Raw genomic sequence first — 27,193 nt, 5'->3', positions numbered from 1 at the left:
TCCCTCTAAATTTTTCCACCCCTTTCTGGCATGGGGCTGAAACAGAGGCTGGGGGTACTTTTTCTCCTTGGATGATTGATACTGTAGCTCCCCACAGAACTGGGTCTTAGCCTTCTGAATTTGCTAATCACAAACCACAGTCAATGATCATTGTTGTCACTCAAATTTCTGAGTCAGTGCTCAGTTTTTTCTATTTTTTTCTCTATTAGTTTTTCTAACTGTATGATTTAGATTGCCCTTTCTCCTAGTTCTGTGATTCTTTCTTCTGCCTGTTTAAATCTACTACTGTATGATTCTACAATATTTTTAATTCTTATTATTTTGCCTTTTGTCCCTATAGTTCCTATTATGTTTCTTTTTAAACTTTGGTATTCTTCTTTATGCTCACACATTGCTATCTGAATATATTTAGCTTCATATTCATGTTTTCCTTCACCTCCTTGAATTGATTTAGGAGATTTGTTTTAATTTCTTTGATTAGATTTTCCAAAGTCTCTGTCTCCCCTGAAGTTTTAAGTTTGTTTTACTGAGCTATATCTTCCTTTTAAAAACTGCTTTCTTTAACATGCTTTATAATGTAGGTCTGCTGATAATGAATTTTCTCATTTTTTTCATTTGAAGGTCTTTTTCTTCTTCATTTAAAAAAATATATTTTCTCTGCCTTTAAAAATCTAGATTGATAATTTTTTCTTTCATCACTTTAAATATACCTTGACTTGTTTTTATGAAGAAGTCTGCTCTCATTTTTGTTCCTCTCTATGTGAAACCAGTTTTTCCTCTAGTTACATTTGTATTTATTTATTTATTTATTTTTGATTTTAACTTTTTTGGTATAGTTTAAACATATACAAAGCAACGAAATAAAAAAGCAATAGTTTTCAGTGCACTCTTCAACAGGTAGTTACAGGACAGATCCCAGAGTTTGTCATGGGCCACCGTACAATCCTCTCATATTTTTCCTTCTAGCTGCTCCAGAATATAGGAGGCTAGAGGGCTTAAATATTTTTTTATCATCATCAACTTCTTTTGCTTCTTTTTTTTGTGAAAAATAACATATATACAAAAAACTTATAAATTTCAAAGCACAGCACCACAATTAGTTGTAGAATATATTTCAGACTTTGACATGGGTTACAATTCCACAATTTCAGGTTTTTACTTCTAGCTTCTCTAAAATACTGGAGACTAAAAGAGATATCAATTTAATGATTCAGCAGTCATATTCATTTATTAAATCCTGTCTTCTCTGTATAACTCCACCATCACCTTTGATTTTTCCATCCCTCTTTTTAGGGGTGTTTGGGCTATGGCAATTCTAAATTTTTTGTATTGAAAGGGTCTGTCACTAGTATGGGGTTAGGAGATGAAACTGTCTGATGTTCTGGAGAGGCTGAGTCCTCTAGGTTTCAGGACTTATCTGGACCAGGGACCCATCTGGAAATTATAGGTTTCTAGAAAGTTACTCTAGTGCATGGAACTCTTGTGGAATCTTATATATTGCCCTAGGTGTTCTTTAGGATTGGCTGGAATGGTCCTGGTTGGGGTTGGCAGGTTATGATAGGTAGCAAGGTCTAACTGAAGCTTGTGTAAAAGCAACCTCCAGAGTGTCCTCTCGACTCTTTTTGAACTCTCTCTACCACTGATACTTTTTAGTTACACTTCTTTTCCCCTTTTTGGTCAGGATGGAATTGTTGATCTCATGGTGCCAGCTTTGGATTCATCCCTGGGAGTCATCTCCCACATTGCCAGGGACACTTTCACCCTTGGCTGTCATGTCCCACATAGGGGGAAGGGTAATGATTTCACTTGCAGATACGGGTTTAAACAGAGTGAGGCCACATCTGAGCAGCAAAAGAGGTCCTCCAGAAATAACTATTAGGTAGTCTCAGCTTCTCCACTACCTACATAAACTTTACAAGAGTGATTGAGGGCATGGACTATTGATTTGGGTGCCCCTAAAGTTTGACACACTATCAGGGGATTCCCTGGTGGTTTAATAGTTCCATATTCTTTCTCCCATTCCTCATGGGACTTTGCCAGTACTTTTTGATTATCTGCTTAATATAATCTGGGATGTATCCAGGTATTACAATAATCTATACAGGATTAAAGGACCTCTTTCTTATTCTGGGCTCCCTATGTTTCAGTTGTTCAAATGAGCTATACAGATAAGTTGAGTTAAATTATACCCTACAGAAAATTTCAGTTCCAGACCAAATAAACGTTTCTTCCATTGGTCTCAAAGAGTATATGTGGTTGTAAAATATAGACACTGTCTTCCTTACCCCTATGTTCCGAATTACTTTAACCCCAACCTGTTCAGCTTTTTTCTTATCTCTAAATATCAGGTTATATATATAAATCAGCTTCTCAAATCCAGAAATAATAATCACTATTGTGGACTTAAAAAAAAATGTCTGCTCTAAAAGCTTACAGTCTAGGCCTGTGCTGGTTTGAAACGATGTATGGACCCTAGAAAAGTTTTTAAAAGTTTTAATCAAAATCCCCTTTCATAAAATGGCAGAATAGTCCCTATTCAATACTGTATGTTTGAATCTGTAATTAGATCATCTCCCTGGAGATGCCTCCCAATCAAGATTGGTTGTTAAGGGTGGGCCATGGTGGCTTAGCAGGCAAGAATGCTTGCCGGCCATGCCCGAGGACCCAGGTTTGATTCCCGGTGCCTGCCCATGTAAAAAAAATAGTGGTTGTTAAACTGGATTAGGGGAAATGTGTCTCCACCCATTTAGGTGGGTCTTGATAAGTTTCTGGAGTCCTATAAAAGCGAAACGTTTTGGAGAATGAAAGAGATTCAGAGAGAACAGAACAGAATGACATAGCCTCGAGAAGCAGAGTCCACCAGCCAGCGACCTTTGGAGATGAAGAAGGAAAATGCCTCCCGGGGAGCTTCATGAAACCGGAAGCCAGGAGAGGAAGCTAGCAGATGACACTGTGTTCTCCATGTGCCCTTCCAGATGAGAGAGGAACCCTGACCGTGTTCACCACGTGCCTTTCCAGATGAGAGAGAAACTCTGACTGTGCCCTTCCACTTGAGAGAGAAACCCTTGGCATTCTTGAACTAAGGTATCTTTCCCTGGATGCCTTTGATTGGACATTTCTATTGACTTATTTTAATTGGGACATTTTCTTGGCCTTAGAAGTGTAAACTAGGAACTTATTAAATTCCCCTTTTTAAAAGCCATTCCGTTTCTGGTATATTGCATTCCAGCAGCTAGCAAACTAGAACAAGGCTCCTGCTTTCTTTTTTTTTTTTTTTTTTTTCCTTTTTGCATGGGCAGGCACAGGGAATCGAACCTGGGTCCTTGGCATGGCTGGTGAGAACTCTGCCTGCTGAGCCACCGTGGCCTACCTCCCCTGCTTTCTTATAAGCATTTTCTAAAGGTGACCATACCATTGTTGTTCTTTTGTTTCTAGCTTATTTCGTCTCACCAAATGTCCCACATGTTCATTCATATCTTTGCCTGTCTCATGACTTTCTTCCTTTTTGTCGCAGCACATCCTTCGTTCATTAAGTATACACCATCATTTGCCTGTCTGTTTCTCTATCAGTGCATCCTTCTGCCACTTGCATTCATTGAGCATCGTGTAGAGGGCCCAAAGTCCACAGTCCATCAACATTCTCAATTTTAAATAATTTCATTGTTCCAAAGAGAAAGAAAAGCAATAAACACACCCTCGCCAAATAGGAAATCTAACCCTCCTCTTAACTCTTGTCCCTCCCCTCATTATTTACCTCTGCTGTTGCTGTGGTAATGCTGATAGTTTCCTTTTGAACATAGCTCATAGCATGTGTTCTAGTTTGCTAGCTGCTGGAATGCAATATACCAGAAACGGAATGGCTTTTAAAAGGCAGAATTTAATGAGTTGCTAGTTTACAGTTCTAAGGCCGAGAAAATGAACCAATTAAAACAAGTCTATAGAAATGTCCAATCTAAGGCATCCATCCAGGGAAAGATACCTTGGTTCAAGAAGGCCGATGAAGTTCAGGGTTTCTCTCTCAAGTGAGAAGGCGCATGGCGAACACAGGGCTTCTCTCTCATCTGGAAGGCACATGGCGAATACTGCATCATCTGCTAGCTTCCTCTCCTGGCTTCCGGTTTCATGAAGCTCCCCGGGAAGTGTTTTCCTTCTTCATCTCCGATGGTCACTGGCTGATGGACTCTCTGCTTCGTAGTGTTGCTCTCTCTGAATCTCTTATTCTCCAAAATATTTCCTCTTTTATAGGACTCCAATAAACCAATCAAGACCCACTCAAATGGGTGGAGATATGTCATCCCCTAATCCAGTTTAACAACCATTCTTGACTAAATCGCATCATCCAGGGAGATGATCTCATTACAGTTTCAAACATACAGTATTGAATAGAGATTATTCTACCTTTATGAAATGGGATTTATATTAAAACATGACTTTTCTTAGGGGGCATACTTCCTTTCAAACCAGCACAGCATGCAATAGCAGTTTCCCCCTGTATCCTGGACTTAAACCTTCTTTATACAAGAATCGTATCTGTGAAGTAATTCTTGGGAGAACTAATTCATATTTCTAGTGTTAATCAGTGTGACTCCTCTAGTTACATTTAAAATGTTCTCTTCATATTTTGTTTGGTATGAAGAATCTAAGTGTTCTTTTGTTTTTTTGTTGAGGTGTCCTTATTTATCTTGCTTCAGATTCTCTGAACGTCAATCTGTAATGTCATGTCTAAATTTTTTAAAGGTTCTCGGTCATTGTGTTGTAAAATGGTTCTTTCTTTTCTCTTTCATGAATTCCAATTAACATGCGTTATCCTATTTGATACTCTTTCAGAATTCTTGGATTTATTTTCTTTGGGTAATTTCTATAGATGTGTTTTCAAGTTCAGTTATTTTTTTTCTCAGTTCTGTTAGTCTACATATAAGCCTGTTGGAGCCATTTTTCATTTCTGTTACCTTGTCTTTTTCTTTCTAGCATTTCATAAAATTCCCCACACATTTCTGTCTGTTTTCTACCTTGACTACTAGGTCTTTTAATAAATCATAATTGTTTTATATTCTCTGACTGATTGTTCCAACCTCTGTGTGTCTGCTTTTTTTTTAATGGTGTGTCTGTTTATTTTTCTTGCTTACAGCTCATATTTTTTAATTGAATGCCACACATCATGTGTAGTACAGTAAAGACTGAGATTAATAATATTTTTGATAGAATGACATGTCTGTTGTTGATATTTGGGTTTATATCAGTTTAATCAGGGTTTCATCTGTTCTTTTTAAAAATATTTTTATTGAGAAATCTTCACACTCATACCGTCTGTACATAATATACAGTCAGTGGTTCACAATATCATTGCATAGTTGTGTATTCATCACCATGATCATTTGTAGAACATTTGCATCGGTCCTGAAAAAGAAATAAAAAGAAGAAACTCTTATATTCCATACCCCTTTCCCCTCTATCTCACTGACCATTTGTATTACGATTTACCTGATGGATTTGGTTTTTTCATCAGTAGGAATTCCTTCCCTGTACCACTGCTTTGCATTCCTCAAGCATTACTTTGTAGTTAGAATGGGCCTGGTTTCCAGGAATGTTTTTCTCAGTGTGCTTTCTTGATCCTCTATAAACTTCACTTTCCTCTTCTGTGAAAATGTGTGAAAGCCCATTTAGAGATTTTGAGGATTGAATTATATTAAAGTGCCTAACATAATGCCTGACTCAATAAATACTAGTTTACTTTTCTTCCTCCTTTCTCCTTTGGCTGTGTGGTAAGTATTTTGAGAGGAGGGATGGAGAATCCTTTTACTTACTTTAATATGGATTGCATAAATTGCTTTATTAGAGTACAGTTTACTAAAAAGTAAAGAAGACATCTTTCTTTTTTATACAATAGAATTATGATGACCACTTTACTTTCTATTTGATTATTTTACCTCAAAAGCTCTAATCTATAGGTATTCTGAGAAACCAAGAATTATTCTCTGAGATATTTCTAAAAATAAGTGCAGCATAGGGACATAATTTTAGTATGACATTATTCTGACACTGGATGGTTAATAAACTCCTATATTTCATATAAGCCAGAAAATTAAGTATAATTCATAACACAGCAAAGTATTTAGGATTGTGTTTGGGAAGTATGTAACTAGAATAAAGAGCATTTTATATGCATTCTCTTCTCTGGTATGCAGAACCGAATGAGGGCTCTGTGCCATCTTAACCTAGTGTTTCTCTCATCTTTTGATTTATTAATATAAATGTGAAGCTTTGTCATTGTATTTTCTCAGAATAAGGCTGTTTTTATTAAAATGTTTGCAAGCTAAAACTTCCTGGTGATTATTACATTTACTTGATGTTAGCCTCAGATATACTACATTTCTTTTACAGGTTTTCCTCTTATGTTTTTAATGATTATCAAAGTGGCATTCCTTATTGAGTAAAATAACATACTTTTTATAACTTCAATTCTATACACATATAATTTTCCTACACCCTTCTGTCCCCCCACCAGTCTTTTGGTACTTACTGCTACTTATGTCTGTACATTTTATGTCCAAAGACAAATTTATCATTACATTTTATGTTTTTGCATTTTAGCCATCTGTAGAAAGTAAGAAGTGTTGTTACATACCAAACAATACATACAATAATACTGATCTTTTTAATTACTTTTATGATCATCTTTACTGCAGGTCTTTATTTCTGTATGCTACTTTGAACCACTGTCTAGTGTCCTGTCTTTTCAGTCTGAAGAACTCCCTTCCTTTAGTTTTCCTTATAGGGTAGGTCTAGTGGTTATGAATTCCCTCAGATTTTGTTTATCTGAGAATGTCTTAATCTCTCCCTCGTTTTTGAAACAGAGTCTCTCCAGATATAAAATTTTTGTCTGGCAGATGTTTTTCTTCAGATCTTTAGATATTTCAATCCTTTGCTTTTTTGCTTTCATGGTTTCTTTCTTTATTTTTAACTTGTTTTATTGTCTAGTATAACATATATACAAAGCAAATAGATAAAAAAGCAATAGTTTTCAAAGCACTCTTCAACAAGTGGTTACAGGACAGATCCCAGAGTTTGTCATGGGCTTCCATAGGATACTTCCATGGTTTCTGATGAATAATTGGAACTCAGTCTAATTGGGATCCCTTTGTATACATAACATGTTGCTTTTCTCTCACAGCTTTCAGAACTTTCTGTTTGCCTTTTATATTAGTATGATCAGCATAAGATGGGGTGTATTTTTCTTTGTCTTGTTTTGATGTTCTCTGGGCTTCTTGGATATGCATATTCATGTTTTTTCCTTTGTTTGGGAATTTCTCTGTCATTATTTCATTCAATAGTCCTGCCCTTTTCTCTATTTCCTCTCTTTTGGGACTCTCATAATGTGTATATTGGCATGCATGATGGTGTTCCATAGCTGTCTTAGGCTGTTTCTGCTTTTATAACCCTTTTTTCTTTCTGCTCTTAGCCTGATTCATTTTAAGTGTGTTGTCTTTGAATTCACTGCTCCTTTATTCTGCCATCTCCAGTCTGCTCTTGAAACCCTCATGGGCATTTTTCATTTTGGTTATTGTGGTCTTCAGCTCCAGTAGTTCAGTTTAGTTCCTTTTTAAAAATTTTCTCTACCAAGATTCTCACATTGCTCCTTCCTTGTTTCGTTGTTTTTCTGATGTTCTTTAGTTCTTTCTCAGTATTTTCCTTTATCTCTTTGAGCATTTTTAAGATAATTTTACAAAGACTTTATTTTGTCCACATTGTTTTCTTCTTCTTTGATGTTTCCTGGATTTTTATCTTCTTTCTCTGGATGGGTCATCATTTCCTGATTCTTTGTATTGTACTCTTTTTATTGCACACTGTACATTTTAATATTTTAAAATGTTAACACTGGGATTTATTCCCTGAGATGTTTGTTTCTTGGTTTTGTAACCTGCGGTTGATTATCAATAGAGATTTTCTTTAGCTTCAGCCCTTCTATCAGGAAGATCTGTCAAGAAGGCAAATGCAATTTTTTCTCTCCGGTTCTGGCCCCGTGTCTTTTTTTTTTTTTTTAAGTTTTTTATTGCTAAACATAAAATATATACAAAGAAAGGAAAGAAAAAGCAATGATTTTCAAAGTACACTAAAGTAGTTAGAGGACAGATTTCAGAGTTTATTATGGGTTACCATTCCACTATTTCAGATTTTTCTTTCTTGTTGTTCCACAACCCTGGAGGCTAGAAGAAATATTTTTTCTTTCTTGTGAAAAATAACATATACAAAAACGCAATAAAATTAAACATTAATTTTAAACGTTAAAAATTAAAACGTTAAACGCAAAAAGTGTTCAAAGCACATTGCGATAATTGGTTGTAGAGCAGATTTCAGACTTTGGTATGGGTTACAATTCCACCATTTTAGGTTTTTACTTCTAGCTGCTGTACAATACTGGAGACTAAAAAAATTATCAATATAATGATTCGGCAATCATACTCATTTGTTAAACCCTACCTTCTCTGTATACCTCCACCATCACCTTTGATCTTTCTCCCACTGTTTAGGGATATTTGGGCTGTGCCCATTCTAACTTTTTCCTATTGAAAGGGGCTCTCGATAATATGGGATAGGAGGATGGAACTATTTGTTGTTCTGGAGAGACTGGCCCCTCTGCATTTCAAGATTTATCTGGTCCAGGACCCATCTGGAGGTTGCAGGTTTCTGGAAAGTTACCTTAGTGCATGGAACCTTTATAGAATTTTATATCATGGCCTGGGTGTTCTTGAGGATTGGCAGGAATGTTTTGATTAGAGTTTGGCAAGTTATGATAGGTAGCAATGTGTAACTGAAGCTTGTGTAAGAGTGACCTGCAGAGTAGCCTCTCGACTCTATTTGAACTTTCTCATCCACTGATGCCTTATCGGTTACACTTCTTTTTACCCCTTTTCATCAGGATGGCATTGTTACTGGGCCTGTGTCTTTTCCTGGGCCTTTGTCTGTTAATTGTTTTCGATTTTCTCTGTTTAGAGGTATTTGGTTGTCCCTTCTGTTTCCCAGGATACAGACCTCCCTCTCCCAGGTGTTTGAATCCAGTAATCAGATTCTCCTATTCTCTAGTTGCTTAAACTCCTTTCCTTATTTCAAGGAAATAAGAAGATCAAATTTTGGGGGGGGAGGCATGCCAGAGAGGATTTTCCCAAGTCGGTATTTCCTAGCCAAAACAGGGCCAGCTACCCACCAAGGGGATGCCGACTGGCTCCAGAGTGCTCTCGGGAGGCAATCATGAAGGCTGCACGATCATGAAGGTCCCCAGAGCTGAGCTTTCTCTGCCTGCTGATCAAATGCAGCTATGAGGAGGCATAGAATCTTTAAACCTCCTTCACCCTGGCCTTTGTTCAGATTTAGTTGAACACTGAGTGCTCTTTGATCGATGCCCCCAGTGATCTGAAGTTGCTGAAAAAGCACCTGGTCTTGGGAAAGAACATTTTTATGTCCCTTTCTGTTGCCAGCAAGCTAGCTAGGAACTGGACTCCCAGCCACCTGCTACAAGAGTCTGGAATGGGTGATGGTTGGTGCAGCAGTGAGAGAGCAATTTACTGTTCTTTGCTCTAATTTATCAGCCTATTGTTTCCCCCTTTTTTTTGTGGGTGCTGTACAGTGTTCTTCTGGCTTCCAGAATTTCTAAGTAGTTGTTTCAGATAGTTCTTTCCTTTGTACTGCTTGTTCTGTTGAAAAGTCTGATTCCTGGATCTCCTTATTCAACCATCTTTTTCAAATCTTCCTCTCCTTCATTTTTGAAAAAAATTCTTGCCTTTTATAAAATTCCTGTTTGGGAATTGTTTTCTTTTAGAACTTTAAATATTTCATATCACTGCCATCTTGCCTCTGTGTTTTCTCCTAAGAAATTTGCACTAAATCTTATTGGGGTTCCCTCGTACATAACTTGGTGCCTTTCTCTTGCAGTTTTCAGATCTCTCTCATTCCTTGGAATCCGACAGTTTGATTACTATGTGTCTGGACATGGTTCCCTCTCTCTCTCTCTCTTTTTTATTTATCACAGGACGTTTATTAGATTTAATGGCAGAATCTAATGGTACTGTTTGCTATAAGTTAAACATACCAAATATAATTACAATTTACCATTGCCAACAAATAGGTAAAAATATTGTCAAAAATATGATTTCACAATCATAAGTAAAATTAAAGTATCTAAATGAATCTTCTATAATATATATACAGAATTTTTATGGATAATTCTTAAAATAAGATATTATTAAAGGGCAATAAGGAGTCTTAAGTAAATTGTTGGATAAATTATGTTCATGATTTGAAGATTGAGTACTGGAGAGCCCAAATTGGCCCATAAAATAATAACAATTTAAATCAGTTATCTCAGAGTTTTATGTAGAACTTAACTCTAATATTTTTTACGATAAACAAATGTGCATGAGAAGGCAACATACTCCAGAATAAGAGACACACGTTGATGCTTGACCTCATCAGATGTTCAGACTTCATTATGAAGTTAGTGTGTGGAAAAGAGTGTGATATCAGGATAGAGTATTAAAAAAAAAAAAGAAAAAAAAGGCCAGTGGATAAGAATTCAGATCCCCCAAATAAAACTTAAACAACCTTAGATACATAGCAAGTAACTTTTGCCAACTCTGGGAAAGATAACACTATTCTAAAAATGATGGTGGGAAAATAGGTTATTTTTATAGGAGAGAAAGTGAAGGAGAATGGAATAACACTTCATTATATATCAAATATTAATTCCTGATGGATGAAATATTTAAATGTGACTTGTAAAACTATACAGATGTCAGCTTAAGTAGAAAATCATTTTACCAATGGATTAGACAGGATTTATTAGGATATAGGAAGTAAACACATTAGATAAATAATTGATAAATTTTACCACATAAACATGAAGAGATTCTGTTCATGAGGAGATGGTCAAGCTGATATTGGAAGCAAATTTTGCAACATGTATGACTTATAAGCATCACTATCCAGCATACATATTGACCCTGAGCATAAGATAAAACAGTTTCCAAATATGATTCACAGAAGAGGTCCACAAAAGATGACAAACATGAAAATATATTAAGCCTAACTAATGAGCAGGAGCAAAAAATTAAGAATCCAGTGAGATATGACTTCACAAACACTGGGTAGTCCAATATTAAACTATGTGAAAATATAAGATATTTGAATATAATATTGAACATAAGATGCTTGAAAATAAAATGTGAGATATTGGCAACATTTGGGAAATTTAAACACAACTCTTGAAAGTCTAAATTGGATGTGTTTTAAGTTATCAAGTAGTATTACTAAAGATGGAAGTGACTGACACTTTTACTTGAAGAGTCTTTTGTAGACACTTGTGTATATATGATCTACAGAACATACTCATTGCAGATTTTTTTCGCAATAAAAGTTCTTTGAAACAAATCAAATGTATGTCAATAAATTGTGACATATTACTACAGTGAAATATCACCCAACAGTGGAAGTGAATGAGCTGCAGATACATTAAGACATGGCTGTATCACAGAAATATGTTAGGTAAATCATATTATAGAAGAACATTAGTGCATTATGCACATAAAGTTGAAAAAAAGCAAAGCTAAATAACACATGATTTAAGTATACATACTTACATAGCAAAAACATTTTTTAAATGTAAGAGAAAGAGATAAAGGCAGGGAGATGGGACTAGACCGAAGCACATATATCACTAGGATGAAGTAATTGCAATGATTTTGTTAAAATTATAATGATAGTGTTGGATAATAGGTTTACAGTTTATTGTCTTATTTTAATGCTTTATACATTGTTTATATGTTATGTATTATTTTTCATTTATCAAATATCAAATGATACTTTTATTAAAATTATATTATCTGCACAAATATCTTCATTTCTGAGGCTGGATGGCTTGTAATTAAATCAAGTAAATTCATATCATCTGTGTGTGATAGTTAAGTTCATGTATCAACTTGGCCAGGTTATGGTGCCAAGTTGTTTGTTCAAGCAAGCACTGAACTGATTGTTATTTGGAGATCATTTCATGGACTAAAATCATCAGTAAGTTGCTTGCCTCTATGGCTGATTACATCAGTAATCACCTGAGGAGACTTCCTTCAACAATGAAAGATGTCTTATCTAAGAAGTTGAAGTCTTTAAAAAGAGAAGTTAAATTTAGCAGTCACAAGAGAGAATTTCCATCTCTACTTCAGCCAGCCAGCTTCATGATTCTCTTTTAATTTATCCTGTTAGTGGTTTGTTGAGCTTCTTGAATGTGAATATTCTTTTTTCATTAAATTTGGCTAGTTTTTTTGCCATTATTTCTTTGAATATCTCTTCTCCTGCTTTCTCTCTTTCTTTTTCTTCTGGGACTCTCATCATGCATATATTGATGTGCTTGATTGTGTTCCACAGGTCACCCAGATGCTGATTGTTCCCTTTTATTATTTTATCTCTCTTGTTCTCAGCCTGAGTCATTTCACTTATCTTGTCTTTGATCTCCGGTAATCTATTCTCTCCCACCTCCTACCTGCTTTTATGGTTGTATGGATAATTTTTCATTTCAGTTATTGTGTTCTTCAACTCTGGTATTTCTCTGGAGAGATTCCAGTATTGTTCATGCATTGTGTTTCTCAGATCCTGTAGGTCTTTCTCTGTGTTTTCCTTTATCTCAAGAAATATTTTAAAGTCTGTATCTCGTAAATTCAAAGTTCCTGTTCTCCTCTTTTATGGTTTCTGAATTTTTAACTTGTTCCTTTGGATGGGCCACTGTTTCCTGATTCTTTATCTTGTAATCTTTTGTTGTATAGTGTAAATTTCTGTAAAGTTTTGACTCTGGGATTTAGTCCTTGGGCTGTCTCTTAAGTTTATATCCAGCTAGTAATATGACAGTGATTTTCTTGAATGCCAGGAGCTAATGAAAACAAAGGAACCATGCCAAAAAGCACCATTCATTCTCTTTACAAATTGACTCTACTTTGGCTGGTGGTCCCCTTGAGAGTTTAGCTTTCTCAAGCAGATCAGCCCAAGGCAAATGGAAAGTACAGGATCCTCTCGGTTTTGTGTGAGCCAAATTGGAACCAGAGGTAGGGAGCCTCCTTCTTCTTCTGGGTTTGTGCTTGCTAGAGGCCTGAGAAAGTCCCCATTCGTAATGAACAGGAGTGTAAGTGAACGCCTCCTCTGTTTCCTTTGAAATAGACCTCTTTCTCCTTCTGGGGGTTCTCTTTTGAGCCATTTAATGAATGTAGTCCTTTTATTGCAACCTATTTCGATTTGTTTCTCACACTATCCCCACTTTGTGCAAGTGGCTCCTTTGTCCTCTGGCTAACCTCTGGGAGCGTGAGCCTGTACCATGTTCCCCAGCTCAATTTCTCAGACTTCTGAGTCTGAGAACTAGCCAAATTAGATAGAGTGGTGCTGACATGCATTTACCTACACAGGGGCCTCTGTGCTCCCTCTGGAATGGGGTCCTGAGCCCACAGTGGTGGCACAAGCTGACTGCACACTGTTGTAGATAGCGTGTGGGGGAGGCCAGCAAGGACACCAGGGGCTGCTTTGGCTTTTGAACCTGTGTTTTCTTAATTCAGCAGTTGCCCAGTTAATGTAGAACTTTGAACTGTATTCCATGGTTTTGAGAAAGGTTACTGTCTTTACGTTTCCCAGAGGGGTTGGAACAATGGCTACCCTCAGAGCGAGCCCCCAGTGATTTGAAGTAACTGATCAAAGGTAGAGATCGAAGACCAAATCACACTGTCAGTGGATGAAGGCTGTGGATTCTTTTGCCTGATGCACTCAAATGACCAATTCCTCAGGCTCTGGGGTTTCAAAGAGAGAAAAAAGTTTATTGCTAGATGTGAAGCAGGAGATCAGATGGCCCATAGGTCCAAAAATCTGTCTCCCTGAACTGCAGTCGTTCTGATAGTTTTGCAGAATCAAAATATGGGCAAGTTTTAGAATAGTGAGCATAGTGATTCTAGATGATATAACTAGAGGTTACACATGGGCACATTGAGATATAGGTCACTAATAGGTTAAAGTCTAAGGACTGTGCCTGTCAGGTGGGCCCATTTTGGTTAGATCCGGTTTTCATTATCAAGATAACTTTGGACTTGGAATAGGTTAGTTCTGGGCTAACCCAAGACCCTTCGTTAATAAACATTAGGGGCTGTCTTTAGTGATCACACGACTCTGAAGTTGAAAACTGGATAAATGGGTACAAGTGAAGGTTAGTTACACGGTTTTAACAATCACAGGGACACAAGATAAAGGCTATACAAATATTATCAGTAATCCAGGCAGCTAGATTACAGTTCAAAGATTTCAGGAGTTTCTCTCTGTCTAATATACCAGAAAATAAAAAGGAGTATCTATATAATGATTCAGAAATTATAGTCATCCCTTAAATCCTAACTTCTCAGTTAAAACACGTCTGGAGTTTGGAAGTTTTTTTTTTTTTTTTTTTTACATAAGCATGCACTGGGAATCGAACCCAGGTCCTCTGGCGTGGCAGGCAAGCATTCTTGCTTGCTGAGCCACCGTGGCCCACCCCTTTTTTTTTTTTTTACATCCAACCCTGGCACCAGGACACTGAGGCAGCACCTGGAACTCTAGTGCCCACGATTGCCTGCCATGAGGCTGGGAGAATCATGGAGTTGATAACTGCTGTAGGGAATGTGGTACTCAGTCTTTATTGCAGTTTTCCAACCTCTTCCTCCCTTTCCTCCCTAGATGCTGCAGTGTTCCCCTAGACTTTGGAGTTCCAACATGATTGATTCAGATAGTTCCTGCCAATTCAATTGTTGTTTTGGTAGTGGGGCTGATTGCTGGAGCTTCCTATTCCACCAGCTCCCCACAGCCTGTCACAATTCTTCTAGGACCAGTTTTTCCAATTTGAATTCTTCTAAACCTAGGACCAGTTTAGCCTAGTTTTATTATTATTTGTTTTGATAAAAATAACTTGTAGATTTTATATAATAGACTTCAAATAAATAAAATATGTATTTTTTAAATCAATGCATTTTGGAAGTCTTTATTCAAATACTGTTGAGGTTCTTAACTTGTGTCGGGTTTATTTGCTTTCATCATTTTGTCATTGAGGAGTTCTAATTGCAGGAAACAATATCCATTTTATCTAAGTGATATATTAGAACATACTGAGTAAAAAACAGAATTTCTGAGAGGTTTAAGAAATCAGATTTTTTTTTATTACATAACTTTGAAGCATGCTACTGCAAGTGCTTGCAAGAAATAAACCTCCCATCATGTGACCACTTTGTTCAGTTCTTCCTTCCGAATCTTGCGTGGTTGTGTGTACTTGATCTTACTTAGACCATATCTAGAACCTTATCTGGAGTAGAGGCTGGGAAATATTATGTATATAGTTTTCCATCCTATGCAATGCATGAAAAGGTGATTTGAGTGAGTGTTGATTGTCTGTCACATTCATAATAAAAGAAATGAAAATAAAAGTAATGGTAGAATTTCCTTTTTTCAACTATCGCATTGGGAAGAATTAAAAGTTTGATAACATTTCTTTTATAAAGGTATGGGAAGGGGGTCCAAGGGTAGTTCAGTGGTAGAATTCTCACCTGCCATGAGGGAGACCTGGGTTTGACTCCCAGTCCATGTACTTCCCCAAAACAAAACACAAGCAAACAAACACAAATTCAACAAATGGTGCTTCAATAATGGGGTACTCACATGGAAAAAGAATGAAATGTGACCCCACCATACAGCATACTATATATATATATATATATATATATATATATATATATATATAGGGAAACAGTCACTTTTGTTAATTGCTGGTGGGAGTATAAATTTGCAGACACCTATGGAGGGCAAATTGGCAGTAGCCATCATTAAAATTACATGTGCTCACTGATTCACAATTCCACTTCTAGAATTTATCTTATATAGTTTCATAGTTTGCAAGCCAGTTGACTGTCCCTGAGTAGGGAACTGATTAAATAAATTGTAACATAATCCCTACAAGGGAAAATTCTACAGCTGCTAAAAAGAACAGGCTATTCCTTTGTAGACTGTTTGAGAAAGTTCTCCAAGGTACAATAAGTGATATAAACAAGTTTAGAATAGAGCTTATGGTATTCTGTGTTTGAGAGAGAGAGTGATTGACTTTGTGTTTGTGTAAACTACAGCAGAATTTCTGAGAATGCCAGGAAATAAAGTTTTGATGTGTCATGACTGGAAATCATATAGAACTTGTAGCATGTGCTACCTGACACATGATTAGGTATTATACTAGAATAACTAGTGTTCACCTATAATATCAGATATTCAAGAAACTGATAGCTGATTGTATTGTAGAAGGAGCTGTGTGCTTGAGGGACAGGATTGGAAGAAAGTTTCTTACTGTGTATCTTTAATACTTTTGGTTTTATATTATCTGTCTGCATTGCATACTAAACACTAATTTGTTTTAAATTAGCTGTTGGTATTGTCTTCCAAAATATGTTGATGTTCTTGATGTTGTCCACCAAAATATGTTTCTGAAAATAGGTAATTTTCCATTTGTTCTAGTTTGCTAGCTGCTGGAATGCAGTATGTCAGAAACTGAATGGCCTTTAAAAACGGAAATTCAATAAGTTGCTAGTTTACAGTTCTAAGGCTGAGAAAATGTCCCAGTTAAAGCAATTCTATAGAAATGTCCAATCTAAGGCATCCAGGGAAACATACCTTGATTCAAGAAGGCCGAGGAAGTTCAGAGTTTCTCTCTTAACTGGAAAGGCACATGGTGAACACAGTCAGGGTTCCTCTCTCATCGGGCACATGGTGAACATGGTGTCATCTGCTAGCTTCCTCTCCTGGCTTCCTGTTTCGTGAAGCTCCCCGGGAGGCATTTTCCTTCTTCATCTCCAAAGGTCGCTGGCTGGTGGACTCTGCTTCTCGTGGCTAGTTCTGCTCTACTCTCTCTGAACCTCTCATTCTCCAAACTGTTTCCTCTTTTATAGGACTTCAGAAAATAATCAAGACCCACTCAAATGGGTGGAGACATGTCGTCACCTAATCCATCTTAATAACCACTCTTGATTAAATCACATCCCCAGGGAGATGATCTAATTACAGTTTCAAACATATAGTACTGAATTAGGGATTAGAAGAAACAGCTGCCTTTACAAAATGGGATTACGGTTAAAACATGGCTTTTCTAGGGTACATACATCATTTCAAACCAGCATACCATTTTTAGAATATATTTACCATTAAAGAGTTTATGTATTTGTGAATAAATTAAGATAAACATACTATATGAGAAAACTTTTCTTAATGGCCTTGGAGTTGTTCTCCTTTTGGAATGTCAACTAGAATTGGTAACTGTATGTCTGTTAACTCTTACTAATGACATGAGGTAGTTATTTCAAAATTAGGCAGTATATCACTGATTACTTCTAGAAGTGAAATGAGAATGCTGTCTAGAAAAAGTTAATATTTGTAAGTCATTTTACCATTTTTAATATCATTTTTTACTTATGAAAATGTGATTAAAATGAATGGCATTAATATTAATTCCTACATAAGAACTTAGTCCCTTTGTACTTAATGGTAAACAGAAGCAATCCTGTTTGCTATTTGTAAGTTGTCTTTGCTAACATAAATGTTAATAGAGAGCTGTTTCTATTTGCTGTTTTGAAATAGCAGGATAAGAGAAAACTACTAAAACTTTTAAATTATGTTTTTCCTTGTTGGGGATTTTATGTTAAAATATTATATTAAATAGTTATTCAAGGAACTGGTGCTTTGCAGACATATATCTAATTAAAAATTCTCCTGAGGCTCTTATCCTATTTGAAGAACTTTGCAGAACATCTTAATGTCGTATTTTTTGGTCTGCTTTTAATATTTTCTACTCCCAGTAATGTTGGTTTGCTTTGTTTAACATTATCCTATATCAAAACCTTGATCTGGTCCCTGACCTTCAATTATTTATTTAAATAATCCATTAATATTTTATCAGAAATATTTTGCTTCAGTGAAACATCGAATGCTTAGATATCTGATAAATTTGTAATCAATTTGAAAAAGGATACACTGGAGGCATACAGAAGAACATGTCCCTTTAATTGAACATTATGATCCAATGTCAGTTTGGAATACCTCAGTCAGTAATCTCCAGAATAGGTGTGTTATCAGAGTTCTCTAGGGAAACATACCCAACAAAAGTTATCTATAAATATGAGCTTTTATAGAAGTGTCTCACGCAACTGTGGGGATGCATGAGTCCAAGTTCTGTAGAGCAGGCTGCAAGCCAGCAGTTCCAATGAAGGTTTTTGATGAATTCACCAGGAGAGGCTGGCTGGCTGAAGTAGAGATGAAAATTGTCTCTTCTGACTGCTGAAGTCATCACTTCTCCTTTCAAAGCCTTCACCTCATTGGATTAAATGTCTCTCATTGCTGAAGACACTCTCCTTAGTTGATGGTAGATATAATCAGTTATATAGAGGCAATCAACTTACTAATGATTTAAAATCCTTACAGTAATGGTTAGGTCAGTGTTTGCTTGACCAGACAACTGGGTACCATTACTTGGCCAAGTTGACACATAAATCTAACCATTACAGTAGGATGCAAAAATCTATCAATGGCATATGCTAAGAAAGTATTAGAATTTTTACTGTGTACATCTTGATAATAGTACGTAATTTAGAGTTTGTAGACCATTGATATTTAGAAAATTATTGTTTTTATTACCCAAAAGCAGCAATTTGGACAATGGGAAAGTATTTATAACTCCTAAGTTGTTTTAGTTTCATAGGCGCTTACGCAAATATCATGAAATGGTTCACCTTAAACAGTGGGAATTTATTTGCTCATCATGGTTTTGAGGTGGGGGAAATGTCCAAGTTAAGCCGTCATCAAGATGACAAAGGCTGTGACATTTTGGAACTGACTTCTGGTCACCCCTTGGAACTTAGCTTGTCACATCTCAGTCTCCTGATCTCTTCCTTCTCTTCAAGGTTCCCTTTCAGCTTCTTGCTTCTGGTGGCTTCCTCTCTTGGTCTGAATTTCATTCTCTTATAAAAGTCTCCTTTAATGGAATTAAGACCCATTCTCGTTGAGGTGGACTGCACATTAACTGAAGTAGACTCATCAAAAGGTCCTATTTACAATGGGTTCACACCCACAGAAATGGATTAATTTTAAGAATATGTTTTTCTGGGTTACATACAGTTCTGAACTATCATGCAAAGTAAATTAGGAATGTGAACTCAGATGTTTTCTTTCCTTTTATAATGCTGGTTAAAAATATTGAAAATATTGAGATCTAAACATGGTTATAATAATCTGAAGGCATTTATCTAACTTGGGTTACATCTCTTTCTTTTACTTTTATATTTGAATTTGTATACCTTGGCTGAAAATTCAGTATTTTCTCTTATATTCCAGCTGAAAATACAGATAATGTCACTATGAAATCATGTCCTTCCCTTTCAATTAAACTGTAGTTTTCTCAGTATCCAGTTTACAAACCCTTCTCTGATTGCTGTATGCTCCTTGGTACCAAAGAGATGCCAACTCTTTTTTCATTACTTCTGTGCACCAGTACCTTGTGCTGTGCATCTTATGAGAGATCTGTAAATACTTCTTGATGGTGATAATTTATGAATATTTATTTTTTTATCTCAGGTATTCAAGATCAAAGCAGTGCAACTGGCTGAGAAACTCCTTCCTGCCTTTAATACACCTACAGGAATTCCCTGGGCAATGGTTAATCTGAAAAGGTAAGCTGAATTTTTTGTGATTATTCCTGATCTGAATGAATTAGATTAATTGGTGTTTTTACCTTGTTAGGTCTAAAAATTTGAAATATTCCCCTTACCCTGCTGATTAAGACTTAAAGTTTTTTTTTCTGAATATACAGAAAAGCATGATTCTTTAAAATATTTCTGATTTTTTTTTTATGTATCCTTTACTTTGAAGCAGCTCACCTTTTTTAGCTTCATTCCAGTTTCTGCTACTTGTTTCTCTAGATCTAGATTTCCCTTGTTCACCTGTATGATTATAAAATTTCTGTTTCTTTTATTTGGTTATTCATTTCCATTTGGTACTTTAATAAATTCAGAGCATTTTCCTCATCCCTCCCCCTTTTTTTAAAACCACCTACTGCTCGTCTTCTTCTAAGTCAAAATAAAAACAGTATGACTAAAAATCAGGACTTCCTATTGTTATTTTTGTTTTGTTTTCTTTTTAAATTATTGTTTTTTTGGGGGGAGGGTACTTCCTATTGTTGAATATGTTATGAATGATATGGACAAGAGACAATTCATGATGTTGACTGTAGGTTCTTTACTATAGTCCCTAAGTTATTGAAGTTCAAAATCAAGTCTTAAAGCATCATTCTTTACAATGTTTCATTCAAATAGAAAACACTAGTTTTTCCCTTAGATGAAATGTTTTCTTTGGACAACTTTTGAAATTGTACAGATACACAATTAAAATTTGGATTATGGCAACATTTTAAGTTGCATTAAAAAATTCATGTCCACTGAAATGCTTGCTGCCCATTTCTTCAAATAAAATTTATTATTCATCTTAATGTTAGAGCTTGGGAAATACGTGATAATTTGACTCTTCTTGAAATCAGGCCTTTTAGAGTAGAAGCTAGGAGCATTATTTTTCTGGAGGCATCATTCTGTGTCAACTTTATTTGAGAAAAAAACTAAACTATTTTAGTCATTTCTTTCTAATGTAAAACTTTATAGAGTTAAATTATGTGCATGTGAGGACAAAGCTAGTTTATGTTCCAGAGCAACCTTCACAAAAGGATATATCCGAGGGATTATGTGCATATACCTATTTTCTACTTAGTTTCATGACAGATTTGCTGATGCTTTTCTTCATTATTATTGTCAGTTTCATATAACTTCCTTAATTAAAGGAAATTAAAGAAATTAAACTTAAATTTAATTAAGTTAATTAAAACTTAATTCTGATATGAAGAAAGACTAGAGGATATTTTTCTTTGTTTTGTCTACATAGAAGAAAAGAATTGGAAAATCTAGTTTCAATTGCAGAATGTCAAACTTTGAGATCAGAGTAGAATGGTTTTCAAAGAGTATGTGCTGAGCATTGTACCAGTTTAATTTTCATTTAGTTTATTTGTCCTAATTTTATTTTATTTGTTCATATATCATAAATGTTAATTGTTACCTACTTTCCCCTTCTCTTTTTGGCTTGGGGCTACCTCTTTATCTCACACAGGCTTTCCCCTGATTCTGCTGCCTAAAAGCATTGTCCTTCATTCTTTTTCTCTGTTCTCATAACTATCTTCTAAAGTTTAAATAGCATATAGAAACACAAACACGTACACAGGTGGAGCTTTTTTATAATTTATTTGGATATTTGCTTTTCTGCTGCTTGTTTTTCTTACTCAAAATACCTCATGGAAATATGCTATCAGTGCCTTCCTTATGGTAAATTAGTACTGAGACTGCATAGTGGGACATGGGATAAGGTATACCATAATTTTTTAGTCATTCAGATATTAGTGGTATTTGTTTATTACCATTTTATTCACTGTAACATTGCTAAAATAGCATCCTTTTATATATGTCCTTGTATAGAGGAGATTTCCTCTGAAAATGGTTCTCAAGAATTTGATTGCCTTGTGAAGAGGTTTATGTCTAAATCTGCTTTATTAGATTACAGTTCACTTAGTGCATAGAAACTGGACTTGGCTTTACATTCTTAATGTACTTTTACTTTTCCTCAAGATATGAACTTCTTCTCTTGAAGCTGAATTTTCTTTTACTACTTAAATCATTTGTGTATATCTGGTAAATTATGACCAAATTTTTTGTTAGGTTGCATACAGTAAATTGAAATATACACTTAGTACACTACAAAAAAAAAATTCCTATCTTCTCAGTATAACCACCATCACCTTTGATCTTTTTATCCCTCTCATTAGGGGTGTTTGGGCTATGGCCATTCTAACTTTTTCATGTTGGAAGGGTCTGTCACTAATATGGGGTAGGGAGATGCAACTATTTGGTTTTCTGGAGAGGCTGGACCCTCTAAGTTTCAGGACTTATCTGGACCAGGGACCCATCTGGAGATAGTAGATTCTTCTATTTTTTCTTTCAAATTCCTTTTTATGCTCTTCTAGTGTCTTCTTGATTGCCTTTATGTCACTAGTGATCCCATTGATTTTATTTAGTAGAGTTGTATGAACATCTTTGATTAGTTGTTCTATCATCTGTGTCTCCTTTGATGTTTTAATTGTTCGTTAGGGCTATGTCTGTCTGCAGCATGCCTAGTGATCTTCTGTTGTCTTCACAGCATGTGAATATCTTGATTGGTTTACTTTGGAAGTTGATTTCCTTCAATAGTCTAAAGCTTTATATTTGCGGGATGGACGTGGAGCATGATGCAAGGCATAGGGCAGGGCATAACAGTGTGGTGATGTTTTGCACTGCATATGTAGACACAGGTTGTGGATGGTACACTGATATCTGTGAGCATAGGCGCCCAGTGGCAGGGAGGATGTGGCTGTGCAGGTGTATGGATCTGTGCAGAGCTCAGGGCAGTGGGTCGGCGTTGTATGTGGGCTCGGGGTGAATGTGGCCTGTCTTGCAGGTCAACGCTTGCCCAGAGCTGGGAGGTGTGACTGGGTGCCTGGTGCGTGCACAGATCTGTGACAGCCGTAAATTGATGTACATGTGTTCAGAGCTCTTGAGGGGCACAGTGGGGTTGCACAACTGTATGGGCTGGTGGCAGGTGTAGCCTGGGTATGGAGGTAAGACCCTGCAGCCTTTATGTGCTGGCGACTGCCTGCATGGGGCAGGAAGGGGGAGGTAGGGCCCAGGAGTGGTGGGGAAAGGTAAGGCTCGGTAGGGGTGGGGCAAGACTGTGTTTCTGCAGGAGGGATGGTTTGGGCTGTGACAGGGGTGTGTGTATGCTTGGGGGAGGGGTGTGGGGCGAGTATACTCACAAGGGTTTGTCGGGGTGGAGGTGCTTAGAGCACAGGGAAGGGGAGCAGGGAGCAGGAGTGGGTGACAGTGTTCAGGTGTGTGCTGTGTGAGATGAGTCGCATGTTGTGGGGCTGCCCCGGGGAAGGTAGCGCGTTCAAGGAATATGGCTTGGTTTACTTCCTAGTCCCTGTCTCCCCATCCATGCACTCCTGAAGGTGCTGGGCATTCCCCGTCTCCCTGTCTGTGCGTTCCTGAGGGCTCTGGGCTTTCGCATTAGGCTGTTTCCACCAGCCAGTCAGTCTCCAGTTCTCTTGTTCTTATTTCCTCAACTTTTGCAACCAGGGCCTCCCTGTGTGGTACAGAAGACCCTCCCAGGTCACCCACACCCTGGAATCACCATTTCAGTCACCCTTCCATCCCTTCTCTACCTGTTACTTGGAGCAGAGGTGAACTTGACCTGTCCTACTTCACCATCTTCCCAGAACTCCTCTTACCTTTTTCATTTGACAATAGATTTTGAAAGATGCTCCTGGCATTCTAGGCAATCATCAGTCTCTGTCATAGTGCTAGCTGGATACAAGCTTAAGGGATGGATGCCTCAGAGTCTACATTCTAGGAACTGCACATGAAAATGTCAGAATGTTCAGGTCTCAACAAAGACTACAAAATATTTGAAGGAACAAGAAATGATGGCTGTCGTGGTCAGGTTCATATGTCAACTTGGCCAAGTGGTGGTGCCCTGTTGTCCAGTTAGGCAAGTGCTGGCCTGTCTATTGCTATGAGGACATTTCACAAACTTAAATCATGATCACATTGGCTGCATCCACAGCTTAATGCATTTGTAATCAGCTAAGGGGTGTGTCTTCTGCAATGAGTGGTTCTTAATCTAATCACCAGAAGGTTTTTATAAGAAGGATTCAGAAGAGACAGTCACTTTTCCTGCTTCAGCCAGTGAGCCTCCCCTGTGTAGTTCATCCAAACCCTTCATCAGAGCTGTCAGCTTCACAGCCTGCCCTATGGATTTGGACTCTTCTGTTCCCACTGTTGTCCAGCCAGCCTCTCCTTAGAGTTCATTGAGGAGCTTCATCGTGGTTGCCAGCTTGCGGCCTGCCCTACAGACCTTGGACTCTAAATTCCCACAGTCATGTGAGACACTTTTAAGAATTTTATATCTGTGGATATCTTCTGCTGATTCTGTTTCTCTAGAGCACCCTAACTAGTACAATGGCCCATACAAAGGAGAAGATTAAAGCGTTAAAAACCTTGGTGCGGACCTCCAGACCTGGAACATTCCAGACAAGACAGTGACAAAAAAGTCCTTAATATGCCCAAAGAGCTAAAGGAAAACATGAACAAAGAACTAAAATATGTTAGGAAAATAATAGATGAATAAATACAAAGAGAATACCAATAAAGAGGTAGAAATTATAGAAAGGAACCAAAAACAGAGCTCAAGACCACTTTAGCAGAAATAACAATTTCCCTGGAGGGATACAACAGCATATTGAAGCAGGCAGAAGAATCAGAGAACTTGAAAATAAGACACTTGAAATAATTTGTTGTCACTAAGGGAAAGCATAATGAATAAAGAACATTAATAGAGCCTGAGGAGCATGTGTGGCACCATCAGGCATATCAATATAAGGATTGTGGGGGGCCCAGAAGGAGAAGAAAGAGACAAAGAAGCAGAGAAAATATTCCAAAAAAATAGCTGAAAAAATTCCAAATTTAACAAAAATCATGAATATATATATGTCCAAGATACTCAACAAACTCCAAATAGGGTAAACCTAAACAGATCCACACCAAGCCATGTTATAAGCAGATTGTCGAAAGCCAGTGAGAGAGCATTCTAAAGCCACAAGAGAGAAGTAGCATGTCACATACAAGGGAGCCTCAATATGATTAAGTCCAAATTTCGCCTCAGAAAAGGCTTGAAAGGACATTATTGGTATAAATGACAAAAATTGGAATATGGATTGTAAACTTTATATCAGTTTTAAATTTCTTCAAAGCTTTATATCAGTATTAAATTTCTTCAGCTTCTGTTTTTTTTTTTAAGTTTTTGTCTGGAATGTTCCAGTTCTGGTCCTCCTCGTTGATAGAGTTTAACGCTTTAATCTTCTCCTTTGCATGGGGCATTATTTCCTGTTTCTTTGTATATTTTGTAGTCTTTTGGTGTAACTTGGGCATTTTGATATTTTAATGTGTTCTTCATGGAATTGATTCTGAGGAATCCATTCCTTCAGTTTGTATACACCTAGTGTTATAACAGAGATTGGAGATTTCCTTGAATGCCAGAAATAACCACCCTCCCCACACCCATCAAAAAAAAAAGAAGAGGAAGTGAAAATAAAACCGTATTTCTCAGTCTTTGCAGATTGGCCTGTGTGTAGGTACTGCCCTTCAGGGATTATCTGTGCAAACAGTCATCCTAGAGAGTAGCTAGAGACCAGTGTAGCATCTTCCCTTGTCTCTTCTGTTCTTCTGCTGGGTGTGCAATCATGGCCGTAAGTATTTCCTCATTTACATGGATCTACATTTCCCCTCATCCCTAGGAAAGTGTATTTCCTCATGGTCCTGGGCACAGCACCTATGTTTGACAGCCCGTAAACCTTTGTCCCAGGCAGTTGCAATTTAATTCTTTCCTTCCCCCAATCTGGAAGCCTTTAATTTTTTTTTAATTATTAAGATTTTTATTAATAAAATCAACCAACATACAATAAGAACATTCTTTTTTGTTCATCACATAGTTGTATATTCATCATCATGATCATTTCTTAGAACATTTGCATCAATTCAGAAAAAGAAATCAGAAGAAGACAGAAAAAAAATCCATATGTACCATACCCCTTACCCCTCCCTTTCATTGATCCTAGCATTTCAACCTACTAAATTTATTTTAACATTGTTCCCCCATTATTTATTTATTTTTAATTCATATGTTTTACTCATCTGTCCATAAGGTAGATAAAAGAAGCATCAGACACAAGGTTTTCACAATCACACAGTCAATTGCGAAAGCTATATCATTATATCTTCAAGAAACATGGCTATTGAAACACAGCTCTGTGTTTTCAGGCAGTTCCCTCCAGTCTCTTTGTTACACCTTAACTAAAAAGATGATATCTACTTAATGCATAAGAATAATCTCCAGGATAGCCTCTCGACTCTGTTTGGAATCTCTCAGCCATTGACACTTTATTTTGTCTCATTTCTCTCTTCTCCCTTTTGGTTGAGAACATTTTCTCAATCCCCTGGTGCTGAGTCCCAGCTCATTCTAGGATTTCTGTCCCACGTTGCCAGGAAGGCCCACACCCCTGGGTGTCATGTAGAGAGGGGGAGAGCAGTTGAGTTTGCTTGTTGTGTTGGCTGAGAGTGAGAAGCCACATCTGAGCAACAAAAGAGGTTCTCTTGGGGGTGACTCTTAGGCCTAATTTGAAGTAGGCTTAGCCTGTCCTTTGTGAAATTAAGTTTCATGTGAACAAGCCCCAAGACTGGGGACTCAGCCTATTACTTTGGTTGTCCCCACTGCTTGTGAGTATATCAAGAAGTCTCCACTTGGGGAAGTTGAATTTTCCCCCTTTCTCACCATTCCCTCAAGGGGACTTTGCAAATACTTTTTTATTCACTGTTCAAATCCTTCTGGGATTTATCAAGACATCCCTCTGGGCAAACCTACAAAATCTCATGCCCTACTCAAGGTTCCATGTACTTATGGTGTTCAGTTAAGCTGTCCACTTAAGTTATATTAGGAAATTCACTAGTTAAAATAAAAATTTTGTGTCAAATAAATACTTTTTGCTTTAGTCTCACACATAAGTTAAAGTTTTAAAATATTAATTAACATCTATTTTCAACACCCTGCATTATTGGCATCCTTTGTTCTTCCTCATGCAGAACATTTTTCAATTTGTACATTTAGTCACTATCATTATACACTCTGGGCATTCCTTGATTATATCATTTGAGTCTTTATCGTCTGTCTTTCCTTCTGATTTCATTTGTGCCCTCATGCCTCCTCCATCTATCATTCTCACATTCAGCTTCATTCAGTGTTCTAACATTATTGTATTACAGTTTAGGTAGTGTTGTGCTATCCATTTCTGAACTTTTACAATCAGTCCTGTTGCACAATCTGTATCCCTTCAGTTCTGATTACCCAGTATCTACCGTATTTCTATCTCCTGATGACCTCTGTTCTGAACTGAAATGATCCAAGTTCATTCATTATTGTTAGTTCATATCAGTGAGACCATACA

The 27,193-nt window shown here is 36.9% G+C and overlaps 1 protein-coding gene across 3 annotated transcripts in view; it reads left to right on the top strand.

Moving 5' to 3' along the window:
- Positions 1-27,193, top strand: part of MAN1A2 (mannosidase alpha class 1A member 2) — a 236,889-nt gene that overhangs the window by 96,876 nt on the left and 112,820 nt on the right. For all 3 annotated transcript variants that reach the window (XR_013159187.1, XM_077119755.1, XM_077119756.1), the window contains one exon: positions 19,645-19,739. Coding sequence is in view for 2 of the 3 variants with exons in the window: in XM_077119755.1 (XP_076975870.1) it covers positions 19,645-19,739 (95 nt within the window). In the remaining variant the exon portion in view is untranslated. The remainder of the gene's footprint in view (positions 1-19,644; positions 19,740-27,193) is intronic.

Source organism: Tamandua tetradactyla, chromosome 11, assembly GCF_023851605.1.
Source record: "Tamandua tetradactyla isolate mTamTet1 chromosome 11, mTamTet1.pri, whole genome shotgun sequence".
Taxonomy (NCBI): Eukaryota; Metazoa; Chordata; class Mammalia; order Pilosa; family Myrmecophagidae; genus Tamandua; species Tamandua tetradactyla.
The sequence above is the reverse complement of the archived record's forward strand: the minus strand, read 5'-3'. Positions and strand labels throughout refer to the sequence as shown.